The following is a 15,729-nucleotide window of genomic DNA, read 5'->3' as shown; positions in this document are numbered from 1 at the left end:
ATTTTCTTGTCCCTCATTTACGACAAGTGGTGAGGCAGTTCCATATTTAGCTTTTGCTGGCTGAGACTGGCCGGTGCATGCAGCGAGTATGCTGTCTGACTCACGACTTTAAAGTGCCTGGCTCGAGTCGCTGGCACGGACTCGTGCAGGAGCAGGGTGGTGCAGTGGGCAACGTACTAACAAAGATAGGTGCAGAATGCTTACAAGTGATCACAACATTCCATGCAAAGCAATGATTCTCAGTCACACTTATCATTATCATTTCTGAACACGTGCTTTTGTTCCTGCAGACAGTGATAGCTGAGATCTTTGCTTTCTGAGAATGTCAACCTGAACAGCGAGAACATGAAATATTCTTCAAACAACATCTATCTCCAAATCTGCCAAGTGACTCCTGTTATCTGATAGTGGTAAGATCCACCAATTAGGACACTTTCAACTGTAAGCACACATCTCTTTTAATCCTGCTGCATTGTGTATCAGCTGCTTTTTAGTCGCTGGCAGCAGATCCTCTTTCTTTCATTTCTGTGCACTCTGGACTATACCACACACTTAGACTTTACATTTGTGCAAAATGTAGGTTGCAGAAAAGCTTGTGAACATATAAAAGGTGAAGTGTGTTGACACCATGACAGCCACAGCCCCGGCCCATCAAAGAAGAGCATATGTGAAGAAATTGGATCCGTATGGTTCTATTCAGGCCGCACGTTTTAAAACCTTGGCAGAGACAATCCAAACTGCCTATACCACACACAGACTACTTCGAAAGAAAAGGAAAGATATTAAGGAGGTATCAGCCTCACCCTCTGAGTCATTCAAACCACTCCCCGTTCCAGCGCGCACAATGACCCCGAGCTGGGTACAATGGCTGAGTTCACACAACAAGCAAATCAAGCAGCCGACACACACGAGATTTATACGAGCTGGCATAAAGGCCGCCCACGAGGAGGACCGCCGGTGATCCTTTAGGCTTTCGTTGCATTGAACTTTGCAGGGTCACTCTTCTGAAGGAGGCACTGACACCACCAAAAGACCTAAGCCATAAAAATTCTAATTAAATGGGAGGCTTTGGGTGGTATAGTAATTATAGCAAAGGTCCCTGTTTCTCTACTTAAGAAACACGATTGCAAACTGCACGCCTTTAAGGATCTGATTTGTTCTTGTTAAAAGAAGAATTTCAACAACTTCACCCACAAAGAAGGCTTTAATCCTCTCACTAAGACTCGTGCCAAAGTCCTGATATGTAATATATTTTAATATGCAGTTTGTTCGGTTGTTCCCGCAAACTAGCCAGGCAAAAGTCCAAGCTTTTTACATCAAAACATTGCACTAATATCTTAAAGAATGCAAAGCTGAACTCCGTCGCCATAACAATATGATAATCAAAGATACTGAGGTCATAATTTTCAGAATAATAGAGCTAATTAAAATATTTTCACTTGCTCCACAATGCATAGAATATGCAAACTAGACTTTGGTCATTACCTGAAGATGCACAAGGCTCAGATGTGTTGTTGTCGTGCTTCTTCTTCCTCTCGTGCTTGTATACCAGATGAGGTTTGTTGTGTTCTTCCTCATACTCCTCCTCATCAGCTGTCATTAAAGGTTCTAGGAAGTATTCTCCACTGTGGGTTGTAAATGTACCAATCTGCAGAGTCAAATGAAAAAGCAACATTAGGGAACAACAAAAAATTCACATAACAATCTTTAATACTTTAGACCAAAAAATGACTTGCAGAGATCAGGCCAATATTGTGCAGACATGGAATTACATAATATAGTGTTTAACGTTAAAAATCCTTCGTAACTGGCAATCCGTGAGTTTAGTGGAAGATCAATATGAACGTTAAAAGAAATGAATAAGTATTGGGGCAGACTGTATGAAAGGTATTCTAGAAATTAAAATAAATGATGGAATATTTGAGATTATCCTCCCAAGATATCCAAGATATCACTGATAAGAAGACTGATAACATTTAGCCTTGATTTGGTCAAATAACCAAATTAATAAATAACTGTGACATGACAGGCTAGAACAAAATTGTGTTTTCTGCAAGTGCGATGATGTTTTTTTGTGTGTCACAAGCACAGAACATACACCAAAACAACAATTAATGTTAGATCAGTGCCTTATTAGGACATTGAACAATAATTCATTTCCAGTGAGGTCTGATGATATGTGGGTGTGCCCTGTGATGGACTGGCATTCCATCCAGGATGTATTCCTGCATCACACTCAATGTTCCCAGGACAGACTCCACCACAGAATCCACACCCCTGACCATGATAAAGCGCTTACTAAAGATGAATGAATGAATGATGAATGATAATATGTGGGTCTAAAACGTGAAACTGTTCATGGCTAGCATTGTGCTCTAAGAATTATGTTACTAAAACATTATTTGCAGGTATAGCAAGTAGACACTGGGTATCTTATTTACCAGACAAACAAAAATCATGCGAATACAAAAATCAGAGAACGTTTTAGTTTCTCACTGCATTATTGAAGGCTAGGTTCAAACCTCTTAGTCTGGTTAAAATATTTGATGAGATATTTGATTAAAGTATAAAATAAGGCTCACTTTAGGTATTAAGCACAAAAAAACAGTGATTTCAAACATCCGAACAATGCCCCAAGATTTCACTCTCTAGGCATCACAGAAACATGGTCTTATACGTATTGCACACTACGGACTGTCAAAACCAGGCAGTTTGTTCATTTTACTGTTTCGAGATTAAACTCAGCACTTAATTACCAAGTTTAGTAGATGTGTTTAGCAGGGAAATAAAACGAACTGTGCTGGACTCCAGGACTGAAGCTGATAACTCCTCACAATTACTCAGTTCCTACAACAATAAGAACCTAGAAACCTAAAATGTCACATGCTGACAGTTATTAATTAACAGTCATCTGGTTCCAAAATTTAGATAGCTGTAAACGATCAGATCGAGAGAGATTAAATCAAGTTATCTAACTGACTGAAATCATGTCGGAGAAGAAGAAAGGCATCAGAGTAAGTATGAGCTTGCTCAGTACATGGTGGTTGTGTTTACATGGTAATTTCATTTGCTCACTCTAACAGGATATTGTCGGTTTGAACACTATCTCTCTGAGGATTATTTCCACTCAGAGCAAAGAGGGGGAATTCTGACAGGAGAACACATCCGGACACAGCCTTAGGGATGGAAAGATGACATAACTCGGCCAGGCACGTGCTGTAGCAACACGTCCACTCTGACACGCCGCTACACCGTGGATACTGAGATACCGTGATACTCACATAAGTGAGTCAAGCTTAAATCCAATAATTTGTATGTTACAAATGGGTTGTATTCTAATACAGCAAAGAAAATAACTTAAAAGATCTTATCACGTTAATTTTTATGTTTTTCTGAAACCAGAAAAATGTCAGGTTATGCAGAATATTCTCTGTGAATCCAGAGAAAGAGAAAATCCTACAGAAACAAAAGTGCCATTTTTTTCTGTCTTGCTAACCTCACAACAATGCTTCTTGTAGCATTCTTGTACTATCTGCCAACTGTTATGAAAGGCACTGTATTCATGAAGGGTCATTTCACCAGGTTTAGAGACGACATTGCTACAACAGGCGTGAATGGAGGAGAATTGGCACTGCATTATTGCCAGTTTTTTTTTTCTAGGCTCTAGTTACAGGGTATCTCCTCGCTGAATAGCTGTGAGCATCTGCACACAAGGCCATCAGAAAACAACTTGTAATCGGGGTTATTAAATCAACGTGCAGACAGGTACTGTCATCTGTGGTTTGAAAGAGACAGAAATGCTGCTGGGAGAACTAGGTGATTATCTCATCTGACACATAGAAGCTGTGTTTCTAAATATAAGGGGCCATATTCAGTTATGAGCGTTTGGAGAAGAGGTAATACTGCAGTCTCGCACATTGGTATTCAGACCTCAGACATAACTACAGACTTACACTTTACTCAGATACAGGGAGCAGCAGGGTGGAGTGTGCCGAAAACAGACGTGTGGCTCAGATACACATGATTCTTAAGGCTACGTCAAATATTTCTGCACGATATCAGCACGATATATAAGGATCACTATTAAGTTCAGCTCCACTGTCTGAGAGTTTGATGTAACCACAATAGGCTTAGGCTGAAAATAATGTTTTGGGCTGTAAATAAACTCAACAACATTATGGAATATCATTCAAGGCCAATATTAAATATAGAATATAGAAAATATATAAATATGACACGAGTTAATTAATTAATAATAATATTGTCCACAAAGGTTTTTTTTTTACCAAGAGGAGGCTGAATCCTAATCTAAGACACCACTTATCTCAAGGACTGAATTTTATATGAATAAAATTTTAAACAAAACTTACCATTTTTACCATTTTTAATAAAACTTTAAATTTTATACTTAACATAAACTGTAACCATTGCTGATAAGTGTATGGTCAGCTTATCCTTTAAACTGTGGGTACATGGAATTAACCAAAATATTGGCATTATTTTATCTTTTTCAAAATCCAGATTAAAAGTTTGATTAAACAATGGTTTGCATCATGTCCACAAGTTATTATTGCATGATCTTGATTGAGTATCCTGTGGCTGCAACTCTCAACAGTTTATCATCCTTGTCTAAACATCAGCCAAATAATAGGATGTGCTGGATCAAGTGCTATTTTATAAGCTGCTGAATAATGAGGGTGGAAGTTATATTGTTAAATGAAATCAAATTTGCAGTGATGAATGGGATAATTACACCTAGGACTACTCATGCAGCAATATATTGGCAAGATACTAAACTCTGATGAGATTTTTACTTGAATGGTTGCTGTCTTCTCATTTATATAATCAACATATTAGTCTTTCCTTTTATTAGTTTGTTTTTTAAATGGTCTCTTGCTTTTATTTTACTTTGTATTGCAGTTGACAAAAATGCTGCTTCTTTTTATCCCCCTTTTTTTTCAGGTTTAAAAGCAAGTGCTTTGTTTAAAGGCAGTGGTCTAGACGTTATTGTAAAACCCTTTCTCTGACACGTCTATTCAAGAAAAGTCTAGAAAAGAACACCATGCAGGTACTTTTAATGCTCCAAATGGGAAAATCAACTTAAGAATGAGTGTAAACTGGCTCAAGCTTTTCCTGCATAAATATTAACATAAATTTTGGACATAGTGTATGGTCGACTCTGAATATGACCCATGGTGTGTAAACACACGAAAGCTGATTATTACTAATCCTTTAAGGTAAATACTCAGATGTAATATTAATGTTCCAGACTGTCTTTGTTAGTTCGTTGCTAGGTTCAAACCCAAAACTGGGTGATGAATTTTGGTGTGTTCAGTGTAGCCCATCATCCAGTTAGGAGCGACTTTTTAATTGCTTGTTTTTTCCTTGTGAAAAAGGAGGAAATCTCAGTAAAGACCTTACTTATCGGCCAGTGATATCAGCAGGAGAATTCACATGTGCAAAGTCATGCTGCTGTTCAGGAACGAGTGCTGAAACGAAATGTTGAATGCAGCTTCTCCATTGCAGCCTCACTACTCTCTGCAGAGAATTTTAAATATAGCATAGACAAATACCACAGTATACAGAAAAAGTAACAGCAGTTGCTAAATCAAGTTATTTAGAGTAAATCTCCCACTGCCAAAGGGGTTCTTTTTCCACTGTGCTGGCGTTCGCATAAATATCCTTGTGCAGAAGTGACTGCAATATGGACGAACTATCTTATTACTGTATACTGCTATATCCATATTGTTGGTAGACATAGACCTTTCTGCTTAATCAGACTCCGAAGTGTTTCCTACTGAGGCACATTTAGATAATAATTCTCACAATTAACTTTCCAGAGTTTTGCTGTGGCATCCATAATACTCCTGATGAATGAAATGCATACTTCTACATTCAATACCATATCCAGTATTGTATGCATCCAGAAGGCAAACTGATATTTGAGTACACATACATCACAACTAATAAAGGTCTGCACAGGACTCTGTTTGGATCTTTCCTTTACGACATAAAATAATACCACATGACACACAGCCACAACAGTAATGCTTATTTGAGAGACCAGTCCATCTGCTCTAAAAAAGCTGAATGATGTATGGCCTATTGAAGCTCACCAGAGTTAAATGACTTGGGTCCTCTGTGCTACTGCCAGTAGCACAGGGAATTCACACAGCTCCTATTTACCACTTTCTTCAGCGTGAGTAATCCCCTCACTAAGATAACTAATTAACGAATGGGCACATGCAAATTGGTCATTGAGGCACATTCTCAAAGGGCCAGATCAAAGAATGGGAAAGTACAACCACCACAGTGCCAGTTAACAGAAAGCTAGTGACCAGCATTTAAATCCAGCTACTGAAGTAGCACAAATGAATGCTAAAAGAAGAAAATCCTGGACTAACCCTGGACTGAACATCTTAGTGTTCATGAAACTATTAATCAAAAGTCCAGAAAATAGAGTGAATCTACGGCTAACGAAATCACTGAGGAGTCCTAACCTTGTATATTGTATATAACCTGATTTGCTTATACAAACCCAAGGTGATGCCAGCAAGGAAAAGGAAGAATTATCAATTACCATTATCAGTTGTGTGAATGGGTGTCCAAACATTCCTTACACAATACAGATAAATATTTTAATACCGAAATTACACTGACGTGCATGGATGAGAAATGATTTCAAATTGACCTTTATTATATTGCTAAGAATATATAGACTTTTTGGAGCATGTTTCATTCATTCATCTTCAGTAACTGCTTTATCCTGGTCAGGGTCACGGCAGAACCCCACTTTATTGTGGTCAGGGTGAATCCGGGGCTCATGTTGGGAACACTGCTCATAAGGCAGGAGCACACTCTGGGATGGGATGCCAATCTATCACAGTGTTGGAGTCTGTGAGTATCATAATTCATCAAATCACGCACAGCTCACATTTGCATAGTGATGTCTTCTCTCTACTGCAAAGGCCAACAACATGAAAATATGTGACAGACACATATTTTCATGATACATATTATTTCACATAATATGCAGCCCTATACTCTAGGCAGAAGAATATAAATATCTGGTAGCCTAGGCCTTTTTCACTGCATTATGTAGGATAATGTTTGTCAAGGAAGTGTCAAACTTCTGCCAGCTGGCAGATTCACAAGTAACCTGCTTCCTGCTGCCAATCTCTGGTATTTAGGTACGTATTTAATCATATCCCGATATCTTTTCAGCCCCACACAAAAGACCAGAGCAAACATTCACTGAACTCAGCTCTGGATTGTTCAGTATAGACTTGATCTACTGGCACATGCACCAGCTGGGAGAAACGTGAGGAGGAAAGCGTTCCGCTCTGCGACATCATGACAAGACTGGAGACGGTCAGCTGAGACGCTGAGTGATTGAGCGTTTTCTCATGAACATGGGGAAACAGGTTCACAGAGATGTGGTCACAGAGATGGCACAGGATGGCACCTACCAGCCTTAATATAAACCTTATCATCCCAAATACTACCCCTACTCTGATCTCTGAGACACTGAGATCTCATCTGCTGAGATGTCATTTTCAGTTACCTCTTTTTCCTGGTCAGGATCCAGAACCTATCCCGAGAACATTGGGTGTGAGGCGGGGACACGCCCTGAATGAGTTGTCAGTCCATTGCGGAGCACCATGCACACACACATCCACACACCCTGTTTGCACCTATGGCAATTTAGCATAGCCAATTCATCTACTGGCATGTTTCTGAAAGGTGGGAGGAAACCGGAGAACCTGGAGGAAACTCAAAAACAGTAACCCGCGCTCAAGATCAAACCAGAGGCCTGGAGCTGTGAGGCTGCAACACTACCTGCTGTGCCACCCGTGCCGCCCCAGATTTAATACATCATATCTAACTATAATGTTGTATTATATTATCATAATGTCCTAGGCATTTCAATAAGTAACTATAAAGCAGTAATGAAGCCAATACACTGTGCACTTTTGTCTTATGTATGAGTGCGCGGTGCCACCATTTAGGGCGTCTGGTAAACGTGCCACTCCAGTTCACAGGCTACTCACGAGGCCGGTGCACAGGCTGAAGACAGCGCGGTGCTGGCGTTGTCCATTGACGTGTCCTTGGAAGAAACAGTGTCGCATGTCCCCGGGGTCGTGTCCTCGGCTCTCCGGCGCGCCCAGGTGCGTCACTGCGTAGGAGGGCGCGATGAAGGCCGCGTCGGCGCTCAGGTTAAGGTGGAAGCGCTCGCCGAACGCCTCGATGCGGTAGTGCGCGCGCAGCGCCGCCGCCAGGTCCGAGTCCGCGCTCCTCCGCCTGCGCCGGTAGTGCCGCTGCTGCGGGAACGACTCGCCGAAATCGTTCACGCGAACCGGCGTTACTATTTCATACGCGGACAGCTGCCTGACGAAACTTTCTGAAAGGGAATAAAACGTTAGTGTAGATCTAGCCTCATTCAACTTTTAAACGCAGTGATCTTCAGGTTGTAGCCAATAACACAAGACTGTATTTACTAGATCTGTTGCAGTAATCTAGTTGATCCAGTGATCTAGTTTTAACCCGGCTTTTATTACATGAGTTATTTCTAACTCTAATTGATTTGTTGAGCATGCACAGAAGTACATTTAGCTGTACCCTGACATTATGCATCACTCATTCATGAACTTAATCAGACTTTCTGAAATGTTGTAGATACCTTGCTTTGGGTGCAGTCGATGCATGTGCAAGCTCCAGGCGAGTCCAGCAAGGTGACACATGAGTCCCAGCAGCCAGATTGCCAGCGGCATGGTGCTTCTCCGGGAAGCAGAAGCCGCAGCCTCCTCCCCACCACCGGCTTTCTGCTCTCCTTCTCCCGGCGTGTCAGCAGCGGCTCATGGGATTCTCGGCTCTCTTCTGCAACGCCAGTGTTGCCGAGCGCGCTGGCCTCATCGCAAAGAGATTCCGCACATCCGCGTCAGGCCTGAAAGTGCGAGCGGCGGCTATCCGGGGCGCGTCTGAGAGCGTACTCGGAGTACTAGGCTGAGGGGTCGCTGCCAACTCGGCTGCTTTTCCCTCGGCCATCCATAAGACACCCCCCTACACTCTCAAGCGCTGCTCGGAGTTCAGAGCCTGGCCACGCCCACTCTGAACCCCTAAGCCAATCAGCAAGGCCTCCTCGATCCAGCGGGTTGTCTGCTTCTTCTTCAAAGAGTAGTGCAGCAGATCCAATGGCCAGAAGTTGGACTAGGCAGTGATCTTCAAAAATCACTGGCGCTTTTAATGATCACTCATAGTCACAAAATAACTGACAAGCAACACTGACATTTGTGCCACGCCACACTCCTTAAATACACTATATGACCAAAAGTTTGTGGACACCTAACCATCACACCCATTTGTGCTTAATGAACATCCCATTCCAGATTTAGTCCCCTGTTGCTTTTATAATACTCTCCACTCCTCTGGGAAGGCTTTACACTAGATTCTGGAGTGTGGCTGTGGGGATTTGGGCTCATTCAGCCACAAGAGCTTTAGTGAGATCAGGCATGGGTGCCAGGTGAGGAGGTCTGGGAGCAGTTGCCATTCCACTTCATCCCAGGGTTGAGATCAGGGCTCTGTGCAGGACACTCGAGTTCTTCCACTCCAGCCTTTGCAAACCATGTCTTCATGGATCTCGATTTGTACACAGACGCATTGTCATGCTGGAACGGGTTTGGGCCTCTTAGTTTCAGTGACGGGAGATTGTAATGTTACAGTATACAAAGACATTCTATACAATTGTACGCTTCCAACTTTGCAGCAACAGTTTGGGGACAGCTCACATATAGGTTTGATGGTCAGGTGTCCACAAACCTTTGGGCATATAGTGTACCTTGACATGGAATTTGTGTGACCAAAATGTAGACTAGTTTTATTTTGTGTTCAATTTGTTTAGTCTAATTTTACTTTTAGTAATTTGTCATGTACATATTTCAATTATGTCCAATTTAAGTCGAATGACGTCTCTGAGACGGTTAAAGAGACAGTTAAAGCGGAAGGGGTGGTTCTAAAGTTTACTTGTGCATGGTCATGTCATTATAACCATGTGCATCTTTATTGATAAAGAAAGCAGTATAAATATGGTAGAAGATTATTTTCAGCATATGGAAACTAAGAAATAAGACAATGCCCTAAAATATGTAATAGTTCTGAGCTATTCTGATACATCTATCATTTTCCAAATCTTTTTTCACAGGATGAGAGTGTACCTTTCCATACCCATCTCTGCAGTGTTTATGTAGAAAACACTAAACGTCAGGTAATTTTAGTATTTCCTGCAGCTTTGGTTCCTTCAGGCCACTGTTAGTCAGCATCAGCAGAGCCTCCAAATAATGAAGATGCCTATAGAGGCATACAGTTTAATTTCACACATGTGGAGCTCTTCATTAAGAAAATGCTCAGAGATGCTTTAGGAGATTTTAACCCCAGCAGATGTTCTTAATAATGAATCAGTGTCATAGCCTGCTTTCAAGAGCTGTTATGTATGGAAATGTTTATCATGGCTGTTAATGACTGTCCACAAAGGACATATAGTAACATAGTCTTTTATTTGCCACATATCTAAAATGCACTGCTAATTATTGCTTATAGTTACACCGAAAGGCAATCTATACAGGATTCTTAACTTTTAACTAGCAGGCAAAAGGTGCATGACCCATAATTTAATGGCATTTACATGTAATTATCACAGTTTAGTGTTATTTAGACTCTATGAGGTCCATATGTTGAGCTCAAATTAAGAAAGAACGCCAAGCCTGTCCTCTTTTAGTCTTAGCATTGACATGAACCTCAGCTCACACTGGAATATGGGGTTAAGGTGAATTGGTCAATCTTAAAATGGTCCATTTTTGTGTTTTGTTGAGTGAACTGAATTGCTTTATGTAAATTCTATACATTTATACCACAACACTGTTGAATTCTGAAATCTGATTTGTCAGAAGGAGTTGGATAATTTTCTATATAAGCGGCTAGTTCTAGCTGTAAAGTTTATAGTAATACACTCATTCTAATAAATTATCGTTTCTATAGTAACATCTTATACAGGAATCTGATATGATTGATATGGTGAAGTTTTCTTTTCTTTTTTTTTTTTTTTTTTTGAGGAGATGCTTATTTAACATTTTTGGAAAGAGTCTCCAGTGTCAGCATTTTGTAACAATCAGACGTAAACTTCAGGTTTTCAGACACAGGAAAGTCTTCAGAACCTCATAGTTGTGGTTTCTCAGTAACATGACAAGATGCATTTTTTTTTTGTCTTCCTAACTTCACAAGAGGGAGGGGAAAAAAGGCTAGTGAAGGAATGACTGTTTACAGCTACATGCCACAATATTAAACTTGACTATAAAGATTAAAAAGCATAATGTATTCTTTAAATATTATAAAAATTGTAATTGTTGGCAAATTGCTGTGGTATATGAGGAATAAAACACTTTGGAATGCGTTATTGGAAATTAAGCAACTTTGGGATGGTAACAGCGACTCTGCTTCTACCTGTGGCTGCATCACACCACCTCATGGTTGATTATTTTCCTATAACAGCAAGCCAGCCATGTTTTATTCCTCATGAGCATAATGTTTGAGATTAAAATCAAGCTTTCAATAATGTAATGCTGATTCTAATGTTAACTGTGATGATGAACTGAATTACTATGGATTATTACGATAATGTGAGTATTATAACTTAAAGAGTAGAAGAACAGATGACCAGATTATTTCCACAAATCAAGGTTATATCAAGGAAATAAATGAGTTTACAGATCTAATGGGATCACACTAGAATGTAGATAGTCACAGTGGATAATAATATATACACTGTTTTATATGTATTGTGTTATATGGCTTTTTATACATTTGCTCTCACATTTGCTCTCTTCTGCCAGGATTTAACTCTAACTAACTGTACTCTTAGTTAGAGTTAAATCCCAGTGTTGGAGGTCATTCTACAGTCATTATAAAGCACCAGTGTTGCAGCTTACTCAGTGACAAACATCAACCACTTACCTCTGCACACAGGTCTGCTCGGTCTTCCCATCCAATGAAAACCCCTGGTCATTGGACATGGCACATTAAACAGTTGGTCACAGTCATATATGTGAATCTAAATTGACCCTTAAAATGGAGGAGCCTCTCATTCTACAGGTTGTGTAAATACACATGTTCTGGGATTGGTTTTTAGTGTTTTTAACAAAGAAAAATGAACTTCAATCAGATAAGTTGCAGCAACTGCAAATGTAAATTACAGCTCATTTTAAATGAAAAATCATCATTGAATATGTGAATTAGGTAGAACAGTTGCACACTGAAGATTTACTCTGTATGTCTTTCTCCACTTTAAAATCATAATGTTTAAACAGCACTACTATACTGTACATATCAGTGTTCCTGCGCAAAGTCATATCTATCCTCTGAACAAATACTTTATTAGCATGAGTTTGGCTACTATAGTCTACTATATCTTTCACTCAGAACATTTGGTACCTGTGAATATATTTCTATATTGCTGTCATTCTTTCTCACTTTTGGTCCTTTACCTTGCATGTAGATTATTAACCCAGCTGAATGTTCTCAGCACAGTATATACAGTATTTGTTGAAAAATCAAGCCAAGTCAGTTAAAGCACTCAACAGTTATTGGAGAAATAAGGTTGGTGGTGATGAAATGAAGATTTAACAATCCACAGATATTCATAATTGCATTGTTGGACTTACAGCCACCTTCCTTCAGGCTCAGTGTTCCTTTTCTCTGTGTTTGAGCTGGATGGAACTTCAGAGCAGCAGTGGTAGCCATATGCCCATGCTCATGTAAAATGGCCTCCATAAGGAGGTGGTCAGTTATTCCTACTGAAAAGCCTGACAAGCCTTTCAACTGACAGTACTGAGATTTACTGTCCAATGCACTAACCCCTGTGCTCATCCCACAGCTTGCACTGCTTGGCCATCAGGGTTCAAACACTTTTCCTCTCTCCCTTTTGGCCCTGCAGTTATAATGATCTATAAGTCAAGACATGTAGGTCTGACTTTACCCTCATTGGAAACCAAAACCAGCAAGCTGGATAACATCGCATAGCATAACTGAAAGTACTTTTTTCTGAAAAACTGATTTGTTTTTGTTGTTGCCTTGTTTAAAACAGTTACCTTTTCTGAAAATGCTGAAATATTTAAAGTTGTCATTAGAATGATTTTAGGATTGATGTTTATTTTTCTAAATATAAAAATAGATATATGAAATTGGTAGTGTAATAAAATAAAGAATACTCTTTAGACACTCACCAGATTAGTGTAAAAAGTTACGCTGGTCTTGCTGTTTTATAAGTAAAATTAACTTAATTGAGAGGAGAGAGTCATGTCTTGCAAAGTAAATGAAAATGTGGGACTGATGTTAAGAACATTTTATAATGGCATCAGTAGTTAAGTGGTTACTTACCTTGCTGTAACAAAACCATTTTCCAGGTTAGATGAAGTTGATTTACGTAAGGTTAAAATAGAAAAAAAAGATCATCAAGATCAAGTAAGACATATGCAACTGCTGAAGGTACACTAAAAATCCATCACACACACACACACACGCACACACGCATACAAATATATCTAACTATGTTAAAATCAGCACTGAAATCAATAATGTCTGTTAAATCTGTTGTGAAATCAATAATAATCTGTTCCTAGATCCAGACTTAACACACAAGGTGACCGCGCCTTTGTGATCACCGGTCCGAAACTCTGGAACAGTCTACCTCTCCATATTAGATTATCCCCTCCTATTTCAGTTTTCAAGTCTGCTCTGAAGACGTATTTATTCTCCAAGTCTGCTCTGAAGACGTATTTATTCTCCCTGGCCTTCAATATTCCATGAACATTGGTTTGATCATGGTTTTACTACTGTATTGGCTGTACTTTGTTGTCTGTTTTGTTTTTCTTGTAGTTTTACTTTTTGTATTTTTTGCAGTTTTATTTGTACAGCACTTTGGTCAAACTTGGTTGTTTTTAAATGTGCTTTATAAGTAAACATTGATTGATTGATTGATTGATAATGTTCCTTTCAGGTCCAAGATTGGATTGCCTCCATATACTCCATTACATTCCCCTAATGGAATTAGCTTTTGCCTTAAATCATGGTATGGTTGTGTTTTAATCACATAGACACCATGTGGGAAGATTTAGACTGGTAACAAAGGGGTTTAATCCTATGACATCACCAATCTCCAGTCATATTTTCTTCTTTTTCTCTCCACTAGTCCACTTCCTTTTCTTCATTTCTCAGATGCTATCCCTGTCACGGTGTGCAATCACGAGACTATCCATCAGGCCATCTGTGACCTGTGTGTTCTTGCTTGCCAGCTCTGCTCTTTTCCTCCCTAAGTCACAAATTCCACGGCCTCTGAAACTCTGAGGTGTTCTGTCTGCCGTCTTCCTCCTCGCCAGGCTTATCCCTGAAGGCAGCTTTAGCAACAATGTCAAAACTGAGCTCTCAAATTCTCACACTTATGTAGCCCAATTTAATGTACTGGTTACAAAAGTGGGAAAAGAGAGAGTATGTGTAAGAAGAACATTATGACTCTGCAAGCAATTCAATGGTTTGGTACTGTTATAAACGGAAGAAAAGTTAGTAATGAAAGGCATATTTCTTCTACGGCTTAAACAGCTATAATTCATGCTTTTTCTAGTTGCATACTAGCTGCATTGTCTATGTTTCCATTTAGAAAGATCAAAATAAGGCTTAAAAAAAGCATCTATTTTTCCATCTTGGTCTGAAAAGTGCATTGACAGGCAACAACTTGCTGAAAGAGTCCCTAGCAGCTCAACATTTACAGAGGCTTTGTGTCTCTGCACCTCAGTCTGTTTATTCTATCCGTGCTAGATGCCACTAGTCTTTCAGTGTCTTTTAAGCTACGTTTTTTTCACCTGGAAAAACTCATTGACAGTCCCAAATGCTGATATTTCATTTCTCCAACACCCTTGAAATGGACTACATTTACTATTTTTTATAATTAACTTTCAATGTTATTATAAATAATTTTATTAAGCATCTCAAAATTCTGCTCTTCAGTGAACACTTGTTCCTGTGAATGTTCTCTTTTGCTTTGTGCTTTACTGCATGACAATGTTACTTGAAGTTGCTCTTCTTGTCTCATGTTTATTTGAACTGTACCATCTGCACTTATCATAGTTCTTGGCCTTGTGCTTGTGCTTGTGTTTCCCTTTTTACCTCCTACAACTATCTTGTGCTATTCCTCAAATAGAAACATAGACAGAGCAGTTGCATTGAAGTCATCACTGTATGCTTGGTTTGTACTCTCCTCACTCGTAAGTCAATTCAGATAATATCATCTACCAAATTAACGTGTAAATGTGTAAACATCTGCTTAGGACTTGAATGTGGAAAAAGTGTCTTGACATGGTAAAAGGGTCCACTGAATGACAAGTTTCCTTGCTAAATGTACAACAAATTTTAATTCTTGTGTTTACTTGTGTGTTTGCTCAGCTTAAACACCAACATATGAACACATGAAATACATGAAAGTCTTTCTTTTCCTTTAGGATGACTGCAAGATAGCTACATGTTTTATGGGAAATGTCAAGTCAATTCATTCAGCCCTTTAATTTAAACTTTACGTCATATTTTTTCACTGAGCCCTCAGATCTTATATTGGTTTCCAGACACCAGCATTTTCTTTTTTGAGTAAAACACACAGTAGAACACACAAGATGGTAGGAATCCTGACTGTGA

General features: G+C 39.4%; 1 protein-coding gene across 2 annotated transcripts in view; it reads right to left on the bottom strand.

The window, feature by feature from the left end:
* The window catches only part of LOC113529760 (A disintegrin and metalloproteinase with thrombospondin motifs 20), an 86,365-nt gene extending 77,319 nt beyond the window's left edge, over positions 1-9,046 (bottom strand). The window contains exons 1-3 of one of the 2 annotated variants that reach the window (XM_026919192.3): positions 8,681-9,046; positions 8,052-8,401; positions 1,486-1,648 (exon numbers count right to left, since the gene is read on the bottom strand). In XM_026919192.3, coding sequence (XP_026774993.3) covers positions 1,486-1,648; positions 8,052-8,401; positions 8,681-8,771 — 604 coding nt within the window. In that variant the 5' untranslated portion in view covers positions 8,772-9,046. Of the gene's footprint in view, positions 1-1,485; positions 1,649-8,051; positions 8,402-8,680 lie in introns of those variants that run through there. The other variant, XM_034307333.2, reaches the window with a different exon arrangement.
* Positions 9,047-15,729: the final 6,683 nt, after the last annotated feature.

The sequence above is a fragment of the Pangasianodon hypophthalmus genome, chromosome 9, assembly GCF_027358585.1.
Source record: "Pangasianodon hypophthalmus isolate fPanHyp1 chromosome 9, fPanHyp1.pri, whole genome shotgun sequence".
In the NCBI taxonomy this organism is placed as follows: Eukaryota; Metazoa; Chordata; class Actinopteri; order Siluriformes; family Pangasiidae; genus Pangasianodon; species Pangasianodon hypophthalmus.
The sequence above is the reverse complement of the archived record's forward strand: the minus strand, read 5'-3'. Positions and strand labels throughout refer to the sequence as shown.